Source organism: Suncus etruscus, chromosome 13 (assembly GCF_024139225.1).
Source record: "Suncus etruscus isolate mSunEtr1 chromosome 13, mSunEtr1.pri.cur, whole genome shotgun sequence".
Taxonomy (NCBI): Eukaryota; Metazoa; Chordata; class Mammalia; order Eulipotyphla; family Soricidae; genus Suncus; species Suncus etruscus.
Genome location: NC_064860.1, coordinates 24,183,816 through 24,209,430, shown reverse-complemented (window position 1 = coordinate 24,209,430; position 25,615 = coordinate 24,183,816). Strand labels below are relative to the sequence as shown.

The following is a 25,615-nucleotide window of genomic DNA, read 5'->3' as shown; positions in this document are numbered from 1 at the left end:
AATGTATAAACCCTATAACCCTACCTCCAAACACTGCTGGAATACATGGCAAGGAAAAAGGCTCAGCCAGACTGCAGCAGACACACAGGTATACTGCACAGCATGTTTCCTCAATGAGTTTCTCAAATTAAGATGAATGCAAGTAATTGCACAGGGGCTCATGTGATCCATGAATGTGTTGAGTTGTTTAAACAACGTGGCAATAAAATAGAAGATGAAGGATGGGAGGACGGAGGGCAGAGGGAGAGAACAAACTCTGTTTCACTGCCTTTTTTTGCTGTTGGAAAACTATGAGTTTACACATCTACCAAGACCTCTCTACTTTGCTCTCTCGAGTGTCTGGTCTTGGAAGAGTTGAGTCCGGGGGACTGGTACTGTGTGAAGGAACCCAAAGAAGAAGGAAGGAGGAAAGAATAAATCTCATCCAGATACACATGGGCAGCCCAGTGAAAGTTGCCAAGTCATTGTCCTTGGGGCTACAGCAAATTCTGTAATCCTCAGGATTGAAGCCCTAAACTAGAGCAGAAGGGTCCCCAGTGCAGGTGTCCTCACTCTATATTCTGCACAGGTGGTTGGAGTAAAATCCATGTAGACTTCATCTTGGTGCTGGGCGTGGGACTCCATCCTGCTACACTTGCCTTACATATGTGATGCTCTGGGGCCCATCCTGGGCACGGTGTAACTCCCTGAGCACTACTGGAAGTGTTCCCCAAATCCTGCTGCGTGTGGCACCCAAACCAAGGAAGAATAAAAGGAAAGCAAAGGCTTTCTAACTTAAGACAGATGAGAATTTACCCTTTTCCTGCCTCATTCTCCTCCCCCTTTAACTGCTCTTATTTTCTGCCCTCCCTCTCAGTTGTGCAGGGTGTTTCCCTAGAGAAGTCTCTGGGCACAGGAATTGGACTGAGGGCAGGAAGACTGTGACAGACCCTGCTCTGGTGGCCTGGATCCTGAGGGCCATGGATGCCTGTACCAAGTCCTTGTCTGCTGCCCCAAGATCTTTGTACCACCTCCCTCTCTGACCCCTGGGCCTCAAATGTTCCTTCCTGTGTCTCCACAGACTGATTCTGAATGAATCACCTTCCCCAACCCAGCAAAGCTCTGTCTGAAGTAGAACATATGAACTAGAATATATGAAGTAGAACATAGACTGCTAATTGGAAAATTGGGGATTAGAGACTTTAGGGTATCTCCATATTCCCCAACCGCCATGAAACATGTTTCCACAGCCTCTGGCATGGGAACCAAATGATTTATCTGGTAAAAAAAAAATAACCAAATCTAGTAATTCTCACAGAAAAGCTTCCTGGCTCCATTGTAAAAAGGTCGTGCTATCTAACTGGTTGGTATCAGTGTCAGTTCTTGCCCTCACTCCTATTAGTAGCTGCGAGAGCATTCCTGCTGAGCCTGTTGGGGGGCCTCTCACCAGGTCCCCCTACACTGAGACCCTGAGAAGCAGCTGTGAGGGAGGAGGGCCCAGTTTCTGACCCTACCCCACAGTGTTCCTGAAGCTCAACAGAGGTGGGAAGAGGGGACCCTGCCAAAAACCTCTTGGATCCAATGCACAGAGACCCCTGAGAAGCTTCTGCAGAGGACTGTCCTGAGCTGACAGGAGATCCCAGTCTCACTGGGCACTAACATTTCAGGTGGGGCTGTCCGCAGCCTCCAGGGCTGCCATAGTGGCCCCCTCACCCCCAACAGTCCTGCCTTGGCTGCTTTGGAATGGTTTGAGGTCAGCTCCCCGTGCCCTGTGCTGGATAGGGTAGTTCCAGCAGTTGCTCTGATGGAGGCTGAAGGTCGGGTGCTTTCTGCCATCACTGCCAGCGCAGCTATTTCTGGGATGACTTCTGACATGACACAAGCCAGGCCCTGTTGTGTCCCACATGTGGCCATCCTGGGTCTTGGAGAGGCCACTGCTCTTTGGGCAGGCAATATGGGGGAGCATTATGTGCCTAATGAGAGTGGGTGACTCCCAAACAGTGCTCAGAGCAGCCCTGGGATCACTCACAGACATTTTCTGCCAACTGAACTACAGGTCCAGAGCTGTAATTCTTGTAGTTCTTGTCAGTGCTGTGTTGCCAACCCAGTTTGATCCCCGAAGAATTTCCAAGAGTGACTGCTGAGCATGGAGTTAGGACTTTAGGAATAAGCCCTAAGTATCAGTGTATGTGCTCCTATAAAAATAAGCAAACAGCTACAACAATAACCCAAAATAGAGTTGGCCATGATTACCTGTTATACTATTTATTACGAGACCCTCTTTGGAAACATAAAAGTAAATTAAATATATTTGACTTATCCTCTCACTTTAATTAATCGATTGGTTGTTTTTTTTTTTTTTTTTTTTTTTTTTTGGTGAGTCACTGGGTTACTCCTGATTTTGCTCTGAGGAATAACATCTGTTGGTGTTCAGGGAACTATGTGGGATGTCAGGGATTGAACTCATCTCTGCCAAGTGCCAGGCAAACACCCTACCCATTATACTATCTCTCCGAACCCCTCTCACTTTATTTTAATCTTCTCATTCCCTTTCCCTCTGGATATTGTTTTGATAACTAGGGCTCACACTCTCCTGATTGTGTTTCTCATGCTAAGTTAGTTGCCAGTTGCACCAATATGTCACATTGGTGGCATCCTCTATTGTGATGCTCACCGGAGGCTGCTCTCGTGTATTTTTGCCCACACACATTCTGGGTACAGTCCCTGAGATGCTTGAGTGTCAGCAGGATGTCATACTCCCCACCAAAGAACTTAAAGATCTGTGTGTATGTTTGGGTTGTGGTTGAGATGCTCCCACACATGTGGTCTCCATACACACTTGCATACTAGAGATCACAGACAACAGAGCTGCACAAACAGTGGGGCCACCAGGGAGTACAGAGTTCTGGGGATTGAACTCTCAGCCACATGCTTGCGGAACAGGTGTACTAGGAAACTGAGCCATCTTCAGGTCTCTGGGTTTACTTTTTCGCATTAGGTGGATTCCTTAACATTCATTTTCTCAAATGAATCAGCACACCAAACCTCTGATTAGTTTGCAGGTGCCCATTATGATCTGAATGTGAACACTAAGCAGAAACAACCAAACCAAGACGGTTTCGACTCAATGCTCCTTCCCACCCCATTATCCACAGAGTGTGCCCTCACCGTCACACTGGAGTCTGGACATACCCCACAACAGGTCAAAGTTTCATTGCAAAACCAGACAGAGGCACAGGGAGAGTCTTGCTGGGCAAGCTGCTGTGTGCTGGCCTCAGCCCAAGGCTGACATCAGCCTCAGACAGAAGGCAGTGAGGAAATGCAGCTTCTGCTGCTGCCGCTGCTGAGAAAGTGCAAAGAGGGCGAAACTCAGAACTGAACCACAGAGAATTTACCCTTTGAGCCATGCTAGAAATGTACCCTGCACTGCAAGGTGAGCAGGAGGAGTTGCATTCACCCTCCAGACTCAATGGGCTAATCCTACCCACACCTGCTGCCCTCCCTGTTTTTATCACAAGGACAGTGCTAAATCATGGCCTGCTTCCATGATGCCATCCTGAAGTCATTATCTTCGAGCTCCCTGTGAGTAGGCCTGCATTGGATGGATAAGGCTGCATGGAGGATGTCTTCAGTCGTGCTTTTGCTCTAATCATCATCAGCTCCAGTCCTGCCAGCAAGATACGTTAAAGTCATAAATGAATGAACATTTTCCTAGAAAAAGAGATAATATGCCCAATTGAGGAGACAGTCCTGCTCCCTCTTTCTAGAAATTTTATGCAAGCCACATGTGAGTTTTGGTCGCTGGTGTTCTGAGTTTACTTTAACAGTCACAGCACAGAGTTTTGCAGACTTAAAGCCAACAGTCAACCATGACCTTAAGGTCAGAACCGGGCTGAAGGTTAATGTGCCAGAGCTACTTAATCAGCTATTTACAGGGCCTTCCTGACTGGCTTTCTGGTGTACTGTTCTGGTGGAGGGACCGAAGATCTGATGAGTCAGAGATGCGTCCAGAGTTTCCTCTCCAAATGGTGGGGTGTGAATTAATCATGAACCGACACGTGGGGCACCACCCTGTTTACTTTCTATTTTCAAGATTATGTTTCACAGATCCCTAAGTAATGCTGAACTTTTCTTCCAAATATTCTGTTTTCAAAATGAGAAAAAAATAATAAAACCATTCAATGATAAGGATTTTTTGTTGTTGTTGTTATTCAATTCTCAAACTAGCCAGATGTTGTTAGATCATAGAAAAGTTAGGGGTTTTCAATATTATTGACATTTGTCCCTCTTTCTCATGTTTGACTCCAGTATTTCTGTTATTATTATTATTATTATTATTATTGAATCTTTATGCCATATAATGATATTTTGTATCATTTTTTGGTGTTTTTTTTGGTCACACCCCACAATGCTCAGGGGTTACTCCTGGCTCCATGCTCAGAAATTGCTCCTGGCAGGCACGGGGAACTATATGGGACTCCGGGATTAGAACCGATGACCTTCTGCATGAAAGGCAAACGCCTTACCTCCATGCTATCTCTCCGGCCCCTATTTTGTATCATTTGCTCTCTTTCTTTAATGAACTGCTAGGTTAATTAATATTTTATTTAAGTCTTTTCTCCCTATCTTTATAAGTAAAGTTATCATCTCACTATAATGTTAAATATTTTGTACCAGGCATAGGGAGGAATTAAGTCTACGGTAAAATCATACAGTGAGCTGAAGTGTTTCTGGTATTTTCTAAAAGTTGTTGAGTGGTTTGAGGAGTAATAGGGCAACTGTAGAGTTTATACCACAAAGCAAATGGATTCTAATATGACAGAAGATCTTGATGTGATCTAGAATCATATCATAATCAGATAAATTTTGTGATGAGGACAATATATGAAAAATAGATAAACTTAGTAAGTAGGTATTTATTGTGTTTGTTTTTGGCTTTTTGGGTCACACCCAGTGACACTCAGAGGTTACTCCTGGCTATGCACTCAGAAATCACTCCTAGCTTGGGGGACCGTTTGGAACACCAGAGTATCTAACCACAGTCTGTCCTAGGTTAGTGCATGCAAGGCAATCACCCTACAGCTTGCACCACCGTTCCAGCCCTAGTAAGTAGGTTTTTGATTAAAAGTTCCAAGTATAATAAGCATGGATGACAGCTACCTAAACAAACCAGTCTTAGGCTTTGGATTATTAACAGCAATGTCATATATATATTGATTTTTGGGTCATAGCCATATATATATATATATATATATATATATTGATTTTTGGGTCATACCCAGCAGTACTCGGCTTACTCCTGTGCCCTATTACATAGGATGTGTCAAGACGCTAGACTTGTGTCTTCTGGGTGTGGGGCCCTTGATTGTTTGATCTGACCTGTCTTTTAGATACATGGTCCATAGGATGCTTCCTTCACTTTGAGGGTTCAGTGTTCCCCAAATCACACCTACAAGTTGCCTTTAACCTCCTCCTCTTAGAAACAGTGGAAGGTGAATGAATGGATATCTTTGGGCTGCTTGCTTGAACCAGAAACCTTTTATTTTCTATTGTGAAGCAAGAAACAGAGAGAGAAATCTTTTTTGCCAATGCATGTATTGATTTGCATAGATGTCTGAGGGCTCAAGAGAGATGGGGAGACACCGAAGCTATCTCTCTTGAGCTCATGCCTAGGCGATCTACTTGAAAGGAAAGCTTGGTCTTGAAAGGAAAGCTCCTCTGACTTGTAAATCACATCACTTCACTCCCATGACTGTGATTAACATCAGTACACTGCTGTATTTCTTTTTTTTTTTTTTTTTTTTTTTTTTTTGGTTTTTGGGCCACACCCTGTGACGCTCAGGGGTTACTCCTGGCTATGTGCTCAGAAGTTGCTCCTGGCTTCTTGGGGGACCATATGGGACGCCGGGGGATCGAACCGCGGTCCGTCCTAGGCTAGCGCAGGCAAGGCAGGCACCTTACCTCCAGCGCCACCGCCCGGCCCCCAGTGCTGTATTTCTTATTACCATCTTTTTTTTTCCTTTGGTTTTTCGGGCCACACCCATTTGATGTTCAGGGGTTACTCCTGGCTAAGCGCTCAGAAATTGCCCCTGGCTTGGGGGGACCATATGGGACGCTGGGGGATCGAACCGTGGTTCTTCCTTGGCTAGCGCTTGCAAGGCAGACACCTTACCTCTAGCGCCACCTCACTGGCCCCTCTTATTACCATCTTTCTTGATTCAGTTGCATTGTGTTACCACAAATAAGGTCTAAGCCCCAGCAAATCATCTTCATGAAAGGTCTCTAAATTCAGAGGATCTTTTAAAATCCTAAATGCTGAGTCTGGAGAGATAATTCAGGAAGCAAAGTGTTTACTTTACATGTGGATATGGTCTGAACCATAGGGTACAGCATTGGGGATAGTCCCCAAATAGCAAACACACACAAAAATTCAAGGCCTAGGAAGAACTCATTTATTCAGAATTTAATAGCTCCCCTCCCCTCCCCTCTCTCCTCTCCTCTGCTATCCCTCTCCTCTCCCTCTCCTCTCCTCTCCTCTCGTCTCCTCTCGTCTCCTCTCCTCTCCTCTCCTCTCCCCTCCCCTCCCCTCCCTCTCCCCTCCCCTCCCCTCCCCTCTCCTCCCCTCTCCCCTCCCCTCCCCTCCCCTCCCCTCCTCTCCTCTCCCCTCCCCTCCCCTCCTCTCCCCTCCTCTCCTCTCCTCTCCTCTCCTCTCCTCTCCTCTCCTCTCCTCTCCTCTCCTCTCCTCTCCTCTCCTCTCCTCTCCTCTCCTCTCCCTCTCCTCTCCTCTCCCCTCCTCTCTCTCCTCTCCTCTCCTCTGCTAACCCTCTCCTTTCCCTCTCCCTCTCCCCTCCCCTCCCCTCCCCTCTCCTCCCCTCCCCCTCTCCATTAGGATCCAGGTCTCACAACACAAGGCAACTTTTTTTTTTTTTAGTCACACATATGGTGCTCAGGAGTTATTCCTGGCTCTGTGCTCAGCAACCACTCACTTCTAGCCACCTCTGGGGATCATAAGGGATGCCCTAGGTTGAATTTGGATCTGTGGCAAGCAAGACAAGCACTCTACTCGCTGTGCTATGGCCCCAGCCCCTAATACTAGTATTCTATGGTTGACTTATATTCTACCCTGGTAGTTGTTGTTTGTTTTGTTTTTGAGCCACACTCGGCTGTGCTCAGGGGTTACTCCTAAAAAAAAAAAAAAAGAATTTAATAGCATAGTTTTAAATTTTTGTTTGTTTGTGGAGCCAGAGAGACAGTTCAACAGGTAGGGTGCTTTCCTAACACACAGACAGCCCAGGTACCACCCCTGTATTCCATATGAATCCCTGAGTCCACTAGATATAATCCTTAAAAGCAGAGCCAGGAGTGAGCCTTGAGCACAGACTGTGGTAAACCCCAAATAAAACAAAACTAAAACTATTGTTTGTTTTAGGGGCCACGCTTAGAAATGCTCAGGACTGGTGGATTTTGTGGGACTACAATGGGGTTGCAGGTATACAATCTTCAGGTCCTCTTTTATTTGATTTTTAAAAAGATCTGAAGATAAACACTTCTAGGAAGAGGAATTTACATTCAGGAATACCAGCAGTTATTTCTGAGGGCACAGAAGATTTACAAATGACCTGAGTCTTTTGAACACGGAAATAACCTGACATTATTTTTTTGTTTTTAGTCTATGGCATCTTTTCATTAAAAGTCAGGAAAACAACGTGTTCCACCATCAGTTCAACTAAAGCGCAGGATTAACAAATATTCCAGCAAAAACTATCACTGTGATTAATGTCTCCATGGAGCTGTGGTCTGAAACACTAAATTTAAATAATTTGATATTTACTAATCAAATCATTTAATTCCTCCTTCTGCTGTGTTTAGTACATTTCAGTTTCCTTCCTTCAAAAGAGAGGAAGGAGGGGGATTTTTCCCCCCCAGAAGTTTCAGAAGGAAAGCTTTAGGAAAAAAAAAAAGAGGAAGAAGAAAAGAGTTGGAATGGGGCCCAGAAGATGGCTCAAGGTTTCTAAATGCTTGCTTGGCAAGCACAGGTCATGAGTTCAGACCCTAGGGATTGTCCACCTGCACTAAAATCCCTATCATTATCGATATCTAGTAAGAACAGCCTGAAGGCAGCTCAGTGGCTTAGGAAGCATCCAGAGCAAGCCTGAGGTCCTGAATTGAATCCCCACTGCATATGCTGGCATATACTGAGGCCAGCCTAATTACCCCACATGGAGGGAAAGTAAAGAAAAGAGAAAGATGGGAAATAAATGCCCCATAAGTAAGCATTATAAAATAACAAGGTTATTTTAACAGCAGCATCTAAAAATAATAAAGTAGCTCTATATGCACAGGCAAGGATTTCCAAGGTATTAAATTTTAATATTTAGCATGGGGAAGTCCGGCTTGAACACCACCTAGTGACCCTGAGGACTAAGCTAGAAATAGCTCCCAAGTACCACCAGTTGTGGCTCCAAAGTAAATAACATGTGCATAGCACACTGCCATTTCTCTCTCCAATTGTATGTGTGGAAAGCCACCCAGTCTATCAATGTATAGATAGGTGGAGGCTGGGAGCCGGAGATGTCACTTTTCAGTGCTCAGGAATGACCTCTGGTGGCCAGGACTATAGGTGACACTCATTGAGTATCAAAACCACTGGGCTTTGGCAGCAAGCAAAACCAACAACTTATCTCCTGTACTATCTCTGGCCATAGATTTCCTAAAGGAAATAGTGAATTATTCATGGTGGGACTTCCCAGGATGAGTCCTTGACCGTGGAGAAAAAAAAAAAAACCCTCTACTTTTCACTAGACACTATGCTGCATCTTTATATGTCTCCTGGTCTGCATCCCAGATAAAAGCTGCTAACATCTAAGCAAGCTAGGAACGTACCTATTTCTATATAAGTAGTTTTTTACTCTGCAGGCAACTCCTTTTGCCTGTACATTGTGGTGTAATTCTGCCCTGGTTATGTAACTCTCTTTTTGATTCTTGGAGTCCTGACTCCATTCTCCAGTTAGCTGAAGAGTAAATTTTATGTATTAATTTATTTGATTGTCAACTGTAGTCTCTGGTTTACCAATGTTCATGTTTCAAGGATTTTTACTTTCTCCCCCAAATCTATTTGTTTGTCTTTGTTTAGGGATACACCAAGCTGTGCTTGGGCCTTACTCTCAGCTTGGAGGTCTTTCCTTGTGATGATGAGAGTGGGTGTTGGAGTGGTGGTGGTAGACAGGGACACTAGAGATAAGTTTATACATGCACCCCTGCATCTGTGCCCCTGAGTTATCTCCCCACCCCTGATCTTTTTCATTCTAGGTTGTGAGTTCTTAAAATTAAACATTGTTAATTGTTGTGTATGTAAATATTTTAGGGGATTATTATGTTACTGACCCTACACTAAACAAACGGGGGAATTGTTGTGTATGTAAATATTTTAGGGGATTATTACGTTACTGACCCTACCCTGATCGGTGATTGTGCCCTACCCTAGGGTGTGACCTGGCATTCTGCCCCCACCCTAGGGTAGTACCTGATTGTGCTTCCACCATTGGGTGGTATCTGATCCCACCATTGGGTCGTACCTGATTCTGGGGGATAAAAACAAGGGTCTGTGGAAGGCGAGGGGCTGTTTGGCTGGAACTTATGCTGAGTCTTTGGACTTCAGTCTTGTCCACTGAATAAAGTTAATATTTCCACAAGCCTGACTGTCTGCGAGCTGTTTACCCGCCGCCGTTTCACCTCAGAACTGTCGGCTGGACAGGGTGGCAGACGCGTACACCTAGCTGGAGGGGAAAGACCTCATCCTCCATCCCTCCATCTGTCAACCCCATCAAGGGCTGACTTGCAACAGTTAATATAAAGAGATGATTAAAACCTTTTTGCATTGAAAATCGAAGTTTTTACATGTTTCTGAAACACACACAGAATTGGAAATGAACAAAATAATCGATGAAGTGCGCCATCTAGTGCTTAAATAAAATACTCAAACTTTCTTGCATTGCTTTTTCTCAAACACACACACACACACACACACACACACACACACACACACACACACGATTTAACGGTTATTTGTATTTTTAATATCTGAATGAAAATATAAGTGCTAAAGTGAAGGAGAGAGTTAGCAGTATAGAGAGAAGGATGGAGAAAGGTATAGAGAAGGAGGGAGGAAGAAGGAAGGAACGAAGAAAAAAGGAAAAAAGGAAAAGGCAACGATACATTTAAGCATAGTAGGCATTATTCATTCTGACTTCTGTTACAGAAATCCGACAGATGTAAGCAGCATAAATAGTGATTCCTGGGGCCGGAGAGATGGTGCAGTGGTAGGGTGTTTGCCTTGAATGCAGCTGACCCAGGATGGACTGTGGATCGATCCCCTAGCATCCCATATGATCCCCCAAGCCAGGAGCAATTTCTGAGCACATAGGCAGGAGTAACCCCTGAGCATCACTGGGTGTGCCCCCAACATCGCTACTTATGATCCAAAATAAATGTTTTGTTTATTTTGGGGCCATACCTGGTGATGTTTAGGGCATATTCTGTGCTCAGAGATCACTCCTGATGGAATTTAAGACCATACAGGATTTTAGGAGAACAATGTCACCATGCCACATCCCTCACCAAAGTACCCTTCTCCTTCCCCTAGAACCTGCTGGGCTTGTCCTCTCTACTCCCCCCCACCTTATAGTCTCAATTTGTGTTCAGAGTTGAAGGGTTTTTTTGTTTTTGTTTTTGTTTTTGGGCCACACCCAGTGTTGCTCAGGAGTTACTCCTGGCTGTCTGTTCCGAAATAGCTCCTGGCAGGCACGGGGGACTATATGGGACACCGGGATTCGAACCAACTACCTTTGGTCCTGGATCAGCTGCTTGCAAGGCAAACGCCGCTGTGCTATCTCTCCGAGAGAGTTGAAGGGTTTGCTATCCACTGGATTAATCCAATTCCTTGTTCTGTTTAAATACCATGTATATATACCTGAGAACATCTGTATTTTACTTTTTCTTTCTGACTTATTTCCTTTTGCATCACACACACACACACACACACACACACACACACACACACACACGTTCCTCCATTTCTGAAAGGTAAAAGAAATAAATAAAATAATTTTTCTCTGCAGCTTCCCGAGGACTTGCCCTTGATGCCCCGAACCCCACCCCTTCCTAGACCCCAAGAACTTTTCCTTGACCAAAAGATACTTTAACTATTAAGCTTCACAGGACCCCACATCTTCTTTTTTTTTTGTTTTTTTTTTTTTGTTTTGTTTTTTTTGGGCCACACCCTGTGACGCTCAGGGGTTACTCCTGGCTATGCGCTCAGAAGTTGCTCCTGGCTTCTTGGGGGACCATATGGGACGCCGGGGGATCGAACCGCGGTCCGTCCTAGGCTAGCGCAGGCAAGGCAGGCACCTTACCTCCAGCGCCACCGCCCGGCCCCCCACATCTTCTTAAATCCCAAGAACTTGCCCTTGACCAAAAGATACTTTTTTTTTTTTGGTTTTTGGGCCACACCCAGCGGTGCTCAGGGGTTACTCCTGGCTGTCTGCTCAGAAATAGCTCCTGGCAGGCACGGGGGACCATATGGGACACCGGGATTCGAACCAACCACCTTTGGTCCTGGATCGGCTGCTTGCAAGGCAAACGCCGCTGTGCTGTCTCTCCGGGCCCCCAAAAGATACATTTTAACTGTTGTAAAGCTTGTGATTGTGGTTATCTAAATCTTGCAAAAAACGTAACTGGGCAAATGTCAAGTGTCACATCCCCCCTGAAATGGACCACCCTACTGTAATTTTCCACTGTCTGAAAAGCTACATAAAGACTTGATAAATCTGGTTTGGGGCCCTCATCTTCTGGCTTATTTTAGGCCACGTTAAGAGCCCCTGCATATACTTGCATAATAAAACCCCTTGCTTTTGCATGGTCTCTGCTTCTTGGAGTTATAAGTGGGGTGTGTGTGGAATCCCCGACCTTATCATTTCAACTGCATCTTTCCCTAAAATGAGCAGTGAGACTTGGTCTTCTGGAAGCTTCTAAGCAGGCTGAAATTGTAACTCAGTGAGGGCAGGGGACAGACGGACAAGAGCTGGCTGTGCTGAGAAAAATGACTGTCATTACACCCAGCTCAGCGATAGGAATGCTCATCAATGCTCAGTGACAGCTCAGTCAAAGCTCCATCTCTACATCCTTTGGATGGCCATGATGGTTGCATCTACCCTGAACTCAGACATTGGTTATTGTCCTTGGACCCAACCAAATAACATCATTGGTACAGGTTGCAGGTTGCATGGCATAATATGAGAAATCTACAGCAGGCTTTAAGTCTATAAAGTGTGTAAAAGTTCTGTGCAAATATCATTATCGAAGGAACTTGAGCATCTTCAGATTTGCATAATGATGGGTCCCATGGGAACATGTCCTCTGTGGGTTTAAAGAGGGATTTGTGTTTGGAGAAACCCCCCAGTCTCCACGGCAAAAAAAATACACAGGTTATGAACGCACCACATTTTCCTGACTGCTCCTCAAAGAGTGACTCTTTCCCACGCAAACAATCTAGGTCCTATGTTACATTACTGGTCCCACCCCAATCACTATTCATATTCTACCCTAGGGTGTGATATTTGGTAATGGGATTATTGGATTATTTCCTACTTGGTATTCCTCTCCCACCCTAGGGTGTGGCCTGGGTTTTGTGAATAAAAGCAGGGGTCTGAGCAAGGCTGGAGCTCATTCTTCAGTCTTCGTCCTCCAAGTTGCTTTCCTTCTTAGGAGCAGAAGGCGCTTGTGGTAAGACTCCAGAACCCATTCTTTTCTTTTCTTTTCTCTTTATTTGGGACTAATGTGAATTACAAATCTCTCACAGTTCTATTTCAGTTACATGGTGACAGTGAATTAGGTCTGTTCCCACCACCCGTGTTGACCTCCTTCCACCATAGGTCCCAGCATGAATCCCATATCTCCATCCTAGGCCCCTGGACTGCTAGTGTAACAGGTCACATATTTTGGGGGGCATGCCTGGTGACACTCAGGGGTTACTCCTGGCTATGTGCTCAGCAATTGCTCCTGGCTCAAGGGATCATATGGGAAGCCAGGGATCGAACCAAGGTTCCTCCTGGATCAGCCGAGTGAAAGGCAAATGCCCTGCTGCTGTGCAAATCGCTCCGGTCCCAACAGGTCATTTTTGTGCATAGCTTGTTATAGTTTGGGTCTCTTGATTCTATTGTCCTTGACTTTGGTTTGGGTATTTAGGTCTGACTATATTTTATTTCCACTCTATGCCTAGGACTCTGCTTATAATCCTATGTCTCAGTTCTTTGATTTTTCTCAATTTTTTACTTTTATGGAAGAGAGAAATGCTAGTTCAGGAAGCAAGCAAAAGGAGCCAGAAGCCAGAATATAGCCTTTTTTCTCCTGAACCTTAGATGTGAAGTTTTCAAACAAACTTGGGCTTGCCTGGCTCCTGGTTCCCATCTACTTTTCCCCCTTCCCCCTTTCCTTAATTTGTAGAAATATATGATTCTATAAAATGGTGGTGGCCCCTGTCTAGAAGCTATAAATATAAATAAAACTTTAAAAAAAAGAATAAAAAGAAAAAAGAGGGGCATATGTGGTAAGTTTTTGTGTTGCTATTATTGCATAGTCGCAATAATAAACGTTGTGGGAAATTAGAAAGAAAATTTCCTTGACCTAAGAGATACAGGATGTCTCCACCCTTGAAGCATACTGTCATGAGACTGACTACAGGCTCCAGACATGTTAGTTGTCAGTCTCCAAGGTCTTTCTTTATGGTCCCAGAAAAAGTTCTGCTCAGTTGAGGTTATCGTAGTCAGTCTTCTTGGTTTTTGCATAGATCCTAGAGCGGAGGGTCTTCTGATTTTGTCTGGCCATTAGGTGGTGAGCTGAACCCGTTCTTGTACTTTTTCACTGTATGAATTATTTCCTGTGTCAACATTTGCTTCCAGACACCCATCTCATCAGATCCTTGTTTTTGGAGCCTGGGGCTCCATGTACAGTCCTATGTCTCAGTTCTTTGCTATTTCTTGATTCATTTTTGTTTTGTTTTTGTTTTTGGGCCACACCCGGCGGTACTCAGGGGTTACTCCTGGCTGTCTACTCAGAAATAGCTCCTGGCAGGCACAGGGGACCATGTGGGACACCGGGATTCGAACCAACCACCTTTGGTTCTGGATCGGCTGCTTGCAAGGCAAACACCGCTGTGCTATCTCTCTGGGCCTTATTTCTTGATTCTTGACTGTTTTATGAATAAGAGGAATGCTAGTTCAAGAAGCATGTGAAAGGAGCCTAAAGCCAGAACATAGCTTTTTTTTCTCCTGGACCTCAGATGTGGAGTTTTCAAACAATCATAGCTTTTCATTTCAAGGCCATTTTGAATTGGTTTGTCCCATTATTTAGTATTTCCTCTTTTCTTTAATCTTTTATCCCAAGGCATTATAAAGGGATTAATAAGTGTTTTGCATAAGGCATATTCATGTGTATGTACATGGATTTTTTTTTTGTTTTGGTTTTTGGTTTTTGGGCCACACCCGGTGACGCTCAGGGGTTACTCCTGGCTATGCGCTCAGAAGTTGCTCCTGGCTTGGGGGACCATATGGGACGCCGGGGGATCGAACCGCGGTCCGTCCTAGGCTAGCGCAGGTAAGGCAGGCACCTTACCTTTAGCGCCACCGCCCGGCCCCATGTACATGGATTTTTAACAGACAAGAACTCTTTCAGTTTCTTTTCTTTCATCATTTTCCCTACATATATGCTTATAATGCTTTTTGTACTCTCCATCCTTTGTTTTAAACTGCTGTATTCATGCTCTAGAACCCACTCTCCAGATGATGGACACCCCATCTCTAATGCTCAGCCACAATTATGCTGATCTCTGCATAAACCCATGTCAATGGAGACATATACTCAGGGATAGAGTTGTCACACCACACAGTACATTTAATCTATCCATAGTATATAGTGTTTTCTAAAATAATTGAATCAATCCTAACCTCTGATCCCAGGGAGGTGGAAAAAACCATCTCTAACCGAGACTAAAATATAGACAAGTTCTGTCCAGCCATTCCCATCTAAAGGCAGACTCTCTTCTCTGTCTTGAATCTCACTGGACAAATGCTTTCCTTTGAATGGTAGAATGTGGAAGACGCATCAGAATATATTCTATTCTAGGCCTAACCCTTAAGCACTCTTCCATTGCCTCCTATTGAGCTGGAGCCTTCCACCATCCTGTGATGGTTGTTAGCTGGAGATGAAAGACTCTGAAAGGCAGGAGCCCTGGCCCCTCAGTTGGAATATGTGAGCAAGAGAGACCAGAAAGTCAGGCTGACTGCAGAACTTTGTTTAAACTGAGACGATCTAGATATGTTAATATATAATAGTTGTTGCTTGAACGTGCTAAGTTTTGGAGTGTTTCATGATACAGAAAGTAATATGTGATAACTCCCTGTCTGCAGAGCATGTACATGTCATATTACCACCGATGTATGTCATTATCTAGCTTTCTCGTTGTACCATGTTTAACTTGTATCACATAGCCAGGGCAAACTTTCTAACGCTGAACCATATTCTGGTCCCATCCATCCTTTCTATTTGGATAGTTCTGCGCTTTCTGCTTACCTAGAGTGTGAATGGTTTGTTACAGTCCAATGACTACTTCAGGGATCCAAATGAAATGGAGTGTTTCTGCTGTTAACCTCAATAATCAGGAAGCCATTAAAGAGTTAAATCGTGTTCATTTGGGTTCCAAGAATTGCCACACAGAGAGAACAGATTCCACTTAGAAACCCAAAATGTGCTGCAAAAAGAGATGATGACTGGGGGATTGGTGTGGGGCTTCCTAATGAGAGAAAAAAGATGAGGCAGTGCAGGTGAAATGTAGCAGAATAGAAGAGGCAGAGGCAGAAACATATTTGACCAACTTGGACCTTTATCGGTAAGCATTCTTTGGCGAGGACTGACAGTCTCCGCAGAGGCTGCAGGAGGCATGCCTGCCCACAGCCTGCAGTAGGATTATATAGCTGCAGCTTGTGGGAAAGAATATCTAAGGGCTGGAAAAGGCATGTGCTGATGTGAATTTAGTTAGGTTGCATTGGAACTGCAAACAGGTTAGCTGAGGTCTGGAATGGTCAGTCCTTATGACTTACGGTATGGGTCAATACCCTGCTGTTCTCTTAAAGTTAGTCCTCATGACTTATGATATGGATTTATGATATCTGATGTCTTCACAATCATGATTGACCCTTCTGGTGGGGGTGGGAACTGCCTGATTTTTAACCATACAGCAGGAAGGAATAGTTAGGTGAGGTGACTTGGTCAACTGAGAGCCGGGTCTGCATGTAGAACAGCATTTTCATCTTTTCTTTCTTTTTCCTTCTCTTCGCTCTCCTCCCTTCCCTCCCCTTCCCTCCCCTTCCCGTCTCTGGGAGCTTCTCATCTCAGAGAGCTGGGGATGAACCCATACCCTCACACATTCAAAACAAATGCTCTACCATGAGCCATATTCCAGTCCACCTGTCTTTTCTAATCAGATATTATTGTGCTTTCTGCTTTCCTGGAATGTTTATGGTTTGGTGCAGTCTAAAGTGCTAACCCCTTAAGTGACTTTCTGTAGTTACCTCCTTAATTAGAATGGTCCTGAGGGGACCCCTCCCATACTCTGGAGTCTTCCATCCCCTTCTGAATTCCTTGTAAATTCTATCTCTCCTCAAAAAATTAGGCAATAAATCCAAAGGCCATCTGGTGTTTTCAGCTGTTCACATTGAGTGAGTAAAAGAACTTTTGGGCTTTCCTTTCTTAAGTGCCTTTGCCCATATTTTCTTGTGAAGTTGCTTTTTCTTGATTATGAAATTTTGTATATATGTACATATATGGGTATATGTGTGTTTATGTGTCTATATGTAAATTTGCGTGTATGTGTGTGGATAAGCGTGTGTGGGTTTGGCTGTGGGTGTGTGTAGTGCTGGGTATAGAATCCAGAATTTTTCATGTGCGAGGCAGGCATTCTATTGCAGAGCTATACCCTTAGTCCATTTCTTGCTGGTTTAGAGTTCTTGTATAAGATATTGTTCAGGCATGGCCAATTCTTCTACAATTTTACTTTTCCTGCAATCTTTCTTCTTCTTCTTTTTATCTTGTGTTTGGGTCATGCCTGGTAGTGCTCATGGGTTACTCCTGGCTTTATGCTCAGAAATCACTCCTGGCAGGCTCAGGGGACCATATGAGATACCAGGGATTGAATCCAGGTCTGTCCTGGGTCAGCCCCGTGAAAGGCAAATGACCTACTGCTGTACTACAGCTCTGGTCGCTCTCGTCTTTTCTTATTGGCCTTTGCTCGTAAATAAATTTTCATTCCTTATCAAATCAGATACATCAACTCTTGCCTATGGTTTGTGTAGCTGATGGTTTGGGTCAGAACTGCTTCCTAGTTTCCGGAACTGCCATGTTATCCTCCTATAGTTCCTTCCATACTGTTGAGTTTTCCCTCAGACAGATTCTTAGACTCCTCTTGAAACCATTCTGCTACTTTGAGAATTGGACCAGGGCATTCAAAACAAAGCTGCAGGTTTCTTTTGGTGTATGTAGGGGGGATGGGCTGATCATCTGATGAGCTTGGCACCCTTCTCCCATTCAATGGCTATGACCTTTATGTAAGATACACTTCCTGAGTGCAGTATATTTCTTGCAGGAGTGAGTCTGAGACCCCCCCCCCCCTTTCTATTTATTTCATTGGCCAATCTGTCCATGATATACTAATTACTATATAATAACCATAATTATCTTATTATAATAGAATAACCATAGGAAAATAAAAATAATAATATAGAAAAACAAAAATAAGTTTTACTATGAAAGGAGGCCTCATGTTTATTCTTCTGTCTCCAGAATTCTGCCAAGTATTTCCCATCCTATTCTTAACTTTATCCTCACAGAAACTACACTTAACCCCTAAGAGTATGTATTGCCTTCTAGTACATGCAGTTCCAAAGTGCACTGAAAAGATTAGACCCGCTATTTCTCTCTCTCCTGATCCTGGCCAGGCTCTCTGTGGAATTACTTCACTCTTCTCTCCCTCATTCCTGCCTAGTAGCTTTATTTTTGGGATGCTGAAAATGGAACCTAGAACTTCATATATACAAAGCATGTGCTCTACCACTGAGCTCCATACTCAGCCCCCACATCCCACCCCGTCTTTCCCAAAATAACAGGACTGGTGTTTCTAATGCTTTGAGCTTTAAACATCCACGCTGAGCTAGATTTAGGCCACAAGTGTGATGAATTTAAAAATAGATCACTGGGTGCTAGAAGTGATTGAGTGTTTTCTAATTATATACCATCTGGCAGTAAAGTGGTGGTGTTTTTTTTTTTTTTTTTAAAGGAAGAATAAGGGAGGAGGAAGTGAAAGAGATTAAAGGAAAAAGGAGAAGAGCAAGCCTAGATTTTCACCCTTACAATGTCATATTGGGGTTATTAGAGTCCATCATTTTCCTTCTCCCTGGTGGAAACTGGTTTGTATTCTGACAGTGAACCCCTTAACCTGTTGCTCTCCCTCCCTCTAGGGTTCTCTAACTTCCTATCCAGCAGTTGGTTTAAAGATGGGCAGTTTCTGACCAATGAGATATGAATGTCTCAGATCACTTTGAAGCAGTCTGTTGTTCATTTCCCTGGCTTTGCCTCATCATGTAGATACTGTGATCACTCAACTTTATTGCACAGGAGTGCTACCAGATTCAGATACTAAGGGAAGGAAAGTCACTATATGGAACTGCTAGGCCAATGCATGCTTCCCATTTTGATAGAATGACAATAATTGCCAAGTACATGCAAGCTGGACTATTTTCCAACAGTAAGATATAAGAATTAGCTATTTCTCTATAGCTTCAAGAGGCATCCCCCAACTCCCAAAAGTATTTTTTAAAAAGGCAAGAAAAATCACATCTTGTGATACGGGGAGATCTGAAAAAACAGAGTCTAATCTATGGGGTGCCTTGGAGTCATTATTTTGTATTACACACACAACAACCAGGCTCTGCCTCTGACTTTTCTAAGGTGTTGTCCACTGTGACTGCTGAGCAGGCTCAGATGTCTATGACCCCTATGCATCTGCAGATATCTCAGCGCTTTTCAGTAAATCAATCACATAAAATCATTTCCTCCCTTTCCAAACACAGCATTTTTTTTGGGGGGGGGGTTTGGGCCACACCCGGTAACGCTCAGGGGTTACTCCTGGCTATGTGCTCAGAAGTTGCTCCTGGCTTGGGGGACCATATGGGACACCGGGGGATCGAACCGCGGTCCGTCCAAGGCTAGCGCAGGCAAGGCAGGCACCTTACCTTCAGCGCCACCGCCCGGCCCCCAGCATTTTTTTTTTTTAAAGTTAAGATCAGTGCATGAGCTGCTGGAGGGGAAAAAGTTGAAATCTTTTTTTTTTTTTTTGGTTTTTGGGTCACACCCGGCGGTGCTCAGGGGTTACTCCTGGCTGTCTGCTCAGAAATAGCTCCTGGCAGGCACGGGGGACCATATGGGACACGGGATTCGAACCAACCACCTTTGGTCCTGGATCGGCTGCTTGCAAGGCAAACGCAGCTGTGCTATCTCTCCGGGCCCAAGTTGAAATCTTTATGGGAATATAAGCAAACTGTTCGCCTGCTGGGGGAAGGAGGTCTGAAGACTTTCTGAAGAAAGTGACATCTTCAATAGGTACAGAAAATGGATTAGCCATAAAGGCCAGTGTAAAGGTGGGGAAAAGAGTACAGAATAGACACATGCGGCCAGATCTAAGTTTGGAAATACATTAAATGGATCCAAGATGGCCAAATGACATTTCTCATTTTTGCATGTAGAACTTGTCACTTTATGTCTATTACCTGGGGTCCTAGCCCATCAGGTCTGAAACAGGAGGTCTGCTTAGTTCAGACTTCTCAGCCTGTCGAAGGTCCCTCAGCCATTCATAGGGTCTACCACTAAACGGGACCTAAATTTCTCACTAAATTGGCTCAAATAAGTCTGCATCCCTGTAATTTCATCCCTCCCTTCTGCCCCACCTGCAGAATCTCTCAGGGTTTGGCTTCTGTCTCTACCCTCGGTTATCATTTCTGGGTAGGGCTAGGGGTACTATAAACAGTGTATACATTATAAAGAACCGAAGTCAAAAGAGGCAAGTGCCTTCCCCTCCGTACTTGGTGAAGTGTCACGTTCTTTAGGAGGCTGGTTTGATTCCCACCGAGCTCCCAGATAGGAAAGGCAGTTCCCATTCACCTGTCCGATTAGGTCAGGGGGAACAGTTCCAGTTGTAGAGATTTGCAGAAAATAATTCACTCAGTGAAAAGGTACAAGAATGGGTTTAGGAAATCCAGTGCCCAAGCAAGAAATTCAAACCACAAAAGCTTTCTGCTCCTAAGATGAAGTGCAGCTCAGTGGAAGAAGACCGAAGAATGAGCCCCAGCCTTCCTCAGACCTTTGCTTTTATAGACAAGAATCAGGTACCACCCTAGGGTGGGAGCAGAATACCAAGTAAGAAATAATCCAATATAGTATCACCAGGTCACACCCTAGGGTGGAGTACAATTATTGATTAGGATAGATCAGTAACCCAGTTCTTGGTACTTGGCCTCTGGGCTCCCAAATATCATGCTCCATGCCTACAAGCAGGCCAGCCTTATTTTGGGCCTCTTGAATACATCATCTTATCCATTCCCCTACTCCCTGCAGGAACCCATTTTCTTGCTGACTTCCAAACTGCTCACTTCACTGCAGTTTGGGGTCCAAAGCACCTCTTGTCCGTTTCCTGGGCTTGTTTGTACAACTCCGCTAAGCCTACTCTTGTTGACTGCAGCTTAACGAAGTGGAAGCCCCTAAGAGGGCCTCTGTCTGCTCTTGGTTCATACAGCCTGGAAGGACTTTGCAAGAGGCTCCTGAAGCTGAGTGCACTCCACTCAGTGAGAGAGAAAAGCTCCTTCCCAGCAGGTCTAGTATTATTTTCTTTTAGTAGGTGCCTTGTCTTCCTGGCCCAGGAGAGAAACCTTAATTTGCTTAGTTTGTCACCAGGGGAGTGGGGGAGGAAAAAAAAAAGCAGAACTGGGACTATCAGGCCCACTAGCAAGTTCTAGTTCCCAGCCTAACCTCTGCCCTCAGGTACCCTTCCTTTTTTTCTTTTTCTTTCTTTTTTTTTTAAATTTAAACAAATTTATTACATACATGATTGTGTTTGGGTTTCAATCATGTAAAGAACACCACCCATCACCAGTGCAACATTCCCATCACCAATGTCCAAATCTCCCTCCTCCCCACCCAACCCTCGCCTGTACTCTAGACAGGCTTTCTATTTCTCTCGTACATTCTCATTATTAGGATAATTCAAAATGTAGTTATTTCTCTAACTAAACTCATCCCTGTTTGTGGTGAGCTTCATGAGGTGAGCTGGAACTTCCAGGTCTTTTCTCTTTTGTGTCTGAAAGTTATTACTGCAAGAATGTCTTTCATTTTTCTTAAAACCCATAGATGAATGAGACCATTCTGCGTCTTTCTCTTTCTCTCTGACTTATTTCACTCAGCATAATAGATTCCATGTACATCATGTATAGGAAAATTTCATGACTTCATCTCTTCTGATGGCTGCATAATATTCCATTGTGTATATGTACCACAGTTTCTTTTTTAAATAAAAAATAAAATAAACAGCAAAAAAAAAAAAAAGAGATCACTAGTCGAATTTTACTTAGATCCCTGCCAGAATAAACTTCATTAAGATGTATTTTAATATTTGTTGTTACTTTTTAACTTAGTCATAAAATGTGTAATGTTCATAGTTCATATATATTGATGAAATAAGTTCTTTTTAATGTGCATTATACCATACTACCTAAGGGTAGTATTTGAAGAAAAATATAAAACAATTGTGAAATCCCCCAAAAAAGAGTTTCCCCTTGAGCATACTATGAGTAAATCAGTATGGATATTTTTGAGTTTGAAAATTTTGTGGCTTTAGATTGCTTTGCGTACCGCTAAAAAAATGTTATAATGTACTACAATCTGGGGACTTGAGGGACAAAGTAATTGTGCAAGTGTTTTGTTTTCTGTTTTTTTTTTGTTTGTTTTTGTTTTTGTTTTTGGGCCACACCCGGCGGTGCTCAGGGGTTACTCCTGGCTGTGTGCTCAGAAATAGCTCCTGGCAGGCACGGGGGACCATATGGGACACCGGGATTCGAACCAACCACCTTTGGTCCTGGATCGGCTGCTTGCAAGGCAAACGCCACTGTGCTATCTCTCCGGGCCCCTGTTTTCTGTTTCTTAATGTATTTTTTATTATTTTGGCTGAAAATTCAAGGTTAAGGGGTCAGCAAGGGGATTTCTTTTGAGAATTCTGTTTATGGGTGATTGCCTCCGCACTGTAACCTCACCTTGTCCTTTCTATGCAGCTTTGTCTTTAAATAAAAAAGAAGACGACGCCGCAGGGTGGGCGGAATCGCGGGGAAAAGTCACGTGACACAAGAAGCCCCGCCCCCTATCCTCTCTCGGCGCTCGACTGCTCCGCCTGGCGAGGGGTCCAGTGGCGCGCTTGACGGGGATCGACTCGCTCGGCGCTCGACTCGCCCGTGCTGCCGCCGCCGTCGCCGCCGCCGCCGCCGCAGGAGGGGCGAAGCGCAAGATGGCGGACAAAACGCCAGGCGGCTCTCAGAAGGCCAGTTCCAAGGTAATTTTCTGCGAGGCCTCGAGGGGCCGCGGCGGGGGGCGGCGGGGAGCTCCGCGCGTCGGGAGGGGAGGCGGCGGGGAAGCGGGAAGCGGCCCCGCTGGGGGGCGGCGGGAGGGCCGACGCGCTGGGGGTGCGCAGCTGCTGCGGCCTGTCGCGCCGCCCGTCGCCCGGGCCTGGAGTGAGGCCCGCGGCCCGCCGGGGGTGGCCGGGACAAACCGGGACAAACCGGTCGGCGCCGGAGCGGCCGTGGGTGGGAGGGGGGGGAGCAGGCCCAGAAGTCAGAACGAGGCTGGAGCGACAAAGCCCCCCGCCCCCCGCGGCCTGTCCCCGGCTGGAGCAGTCGGGCTGGCAGCGAGGCGGGAATCGGCCGCGGACGGAGCGTCGGCGCCCACGTGGTGGTCCGGGACCGGGACCGGGACGCCCGGCGGGCCCGGCGCGCTCGGCTTTCCATCCATTGCCATCTTGGGCCGGCGGGTCTGCGGGGGCCGTTTGCATTCGAGCCCCTGATCTCTAACCCTCCCCCCCCCCCTTTTTTTTCCTTGTGCAAGGACGCGGGAATGGAGAGCAAGCCGCACAGATGCAAAAATGCATCATGCATAAATGCAACCCGACTTTGCTGGACTTTTCTTTTTTAATTTAATTTCATTTTGGGGTTTGGGTCACACCCTACAGCGCTCAGGGCTTCCCCCTGGCTCTTCTACGCTCAGAAATCATGGCTCCAGGCAGTTTCTGGGGGGTGTGGGGGGGGGGGAAACCCTATATGGGATGCCTGGATTCGAACCACCGTATTTCTGCTTGCAAAGCAAACACTCTACCCCCGTGCTAACTCTGCCCCAAGAACTTTATTTATTCATTTATTTATTTATTTATATTTTTTGGTTTTTGGGTCACAGCCAGGGGTAACCTGGCTCTCAGTTCAGAAATATCCCCTGGCAGGCTTTATTGGGGGGGGAACCCTATGGGATGCCTGGATTCGAACCACCGTCCTCCTTTCTGCATGCAAGGCAAACTGCTCTACCTCCATGCTAACTCTCCAGCCCTAGGAACTTTTATTTTTTTTAAGGATAAATCAGACACAGCTTTTATCGACTCGAACATGCATAATTCATAATCCATTTCTTTTCTTTCTTTTTTTGGGAGGGGGTTGGGTCACACCCAGCAGCTCTCAGGGGTTACTCCTGGCTCTACCCTCAGAAACAGCTCCTGGCAGGCTCTATGGGGGGACGGACCCTATAGGATGCTAGGAATCGAACTATGTCCTTTTTGCATGCAAGGCAAACGCCCTAACTCCGTGCTCTCTCAGGCCCCTCAGGACTTTTTAGTTGTCTTTCTTCCCGCCCTAGCTAAAATTAATCGTCCACATCCCGATGCAAGGAAGTCGTGCAAGCAGGACCTTTTGTTGAGCATTGGGAAGAGTTTGGGAGAGTCCAGTTTGCTGGGCCCGGGGGCGAGCTTTCCTCCCCCCACCCCTCTTTGTGGCTTGTTTAGCCTTGTTTGGCTTTCTTGATGTCAGAAAAGTTCTTGTCATTTCTCCCTGGATCCCTTTTTCCAGAGTCCGCTTCTGGCTCTCTGGAGCTGGAGGAATTGGGGAGGGGGGGGTCGATGGAGGGGCCCTGCTGGCCCATCACCACCCCCTGTTTTTTTTTTTTGCCACCTGTTCTGTCCTTCCTGGTCGCTGGACTGAACCACGGCAGAGAGGCCTAGCCTCCCTGCCTCTACCGAGCCAGCATTCCCCAGAAGCGCCTGGGGACTCCCACAAATAAACCGGTTGGCTAGAATAGCTCAGAGTCACGTAATTTCATTTGCCTTTTTTCCTACCTGCATCTTAAAAGGTGCCACATCTACTGACTCAGGACCTAAGTGACCTCGAAGTGACCCCCTCCCTAAATTCAGAGGTTTTGTGACTCCTAGTGAGAGGTCATAGGTTTTGATTAAGCAAGGGCCATTCAAGTGGTGATTAGTTAGGCAGGCTGCTTAAACTTACAAGTTGCCTTGTAAGTAGTAAGAACACAGTCTCTCGTTCCCATCTTTTAAAATACTTGATAAAGATTACATAAGTTTATGTAAAACACGTAATAAATCTTAGTATCTTTCCCTCTTTTTGTTTTTAAGAGTTAAGAGATTTTCAGAAAGTCAGGATAAATTCTAATCCTGAGATCTGAAGTTGAAGTTACTAGCTTTCCTAATGATTGTCCAGATTACGGCTTTATTATTTCTAAACTCTGTATGGAGTTTATTGGGCAAAATATAAAACCATTTTGGCTAGAAGTGCAATATGTAACATTTCGAGTCGTTGAACTAATTTTCTTTTTACTGGGAAGAGCAGTGACTTAAAAATTCTACAAAAGATGGCGTGAACAGGTGGCTCATGGCCCTAATCACAATTTTAATTTTGACAATGTTACTAGGCAGGGTTTTTGCCATTGGACAGTGCAGTTATTTACACCTACCACAATAATGTGCTATTATTATTATTACGGCAGCGCCTAGGAGCTACTCCTGGCTGTCTGCTCAGAAATCGCTCCTGGCAGGCTCAGGGGATCATACGGGATGTCGGGATTCCAACCGCCCTCCTACGTGGAAGGCAAACGCCCTACCTCCATGCTATCTCTCCATCCCCATAATGTGCTAATTTTAAATGAAATTAAATTAGATAACGTTTTTCTGGAGTTTATGGATAGACAAATGATTACCTGCATTTGTAGTGGTCCCTAAAGAGATGGTGTCCTGTTATTTCCTGTATCTTAGAAATGAACTGAAAGCTTACTATGCATTTATTTCTGCTTATCACCAGATTAAAATACTTTTTGGTATGGCAGCGTTTGTAATGTATTTTTTAGTGGGGAGGAGAGACAATTTATGAAAATTTGTTGATTTCTATTTTAAGAGTTGTTGGCTTTTAGCAAAATGAGGTGAGACTATTTTTCCTCCTGTCTCTTC

At 45.0% G+C, this 25,615-nt stretch overlaps 1 protein-coding gene across 3 annotated transcripts in view; it reads left to right on the top strand.

The window, feature by feature from the left end:
- Positions 1–22,605: 22,605 nt before the first annotated feature.
- The window catches only part of U2SURP (U2 snRNP associated SURP domain containing), a 46,160-nt gene continuing 43,150 nt past the window's right edge, over positions 22,606–25,615 (top strand). For all 3 annotated transcript variants that reach the window (XM_049785879.1, XM_049785878.1, XM_049785877.1), the window contains exon 1: positions 22,606–22,675. In XM_049785879.1, coding sequence (XP_049641836.1) covers positions 22,631–22,675 — 45 coding nt within the window. In that variant the 5' untranslated portion in view covers positions 22,606–22,630. The remainder of the gene's footprint in view (positions 22,676–25,615) is intronic.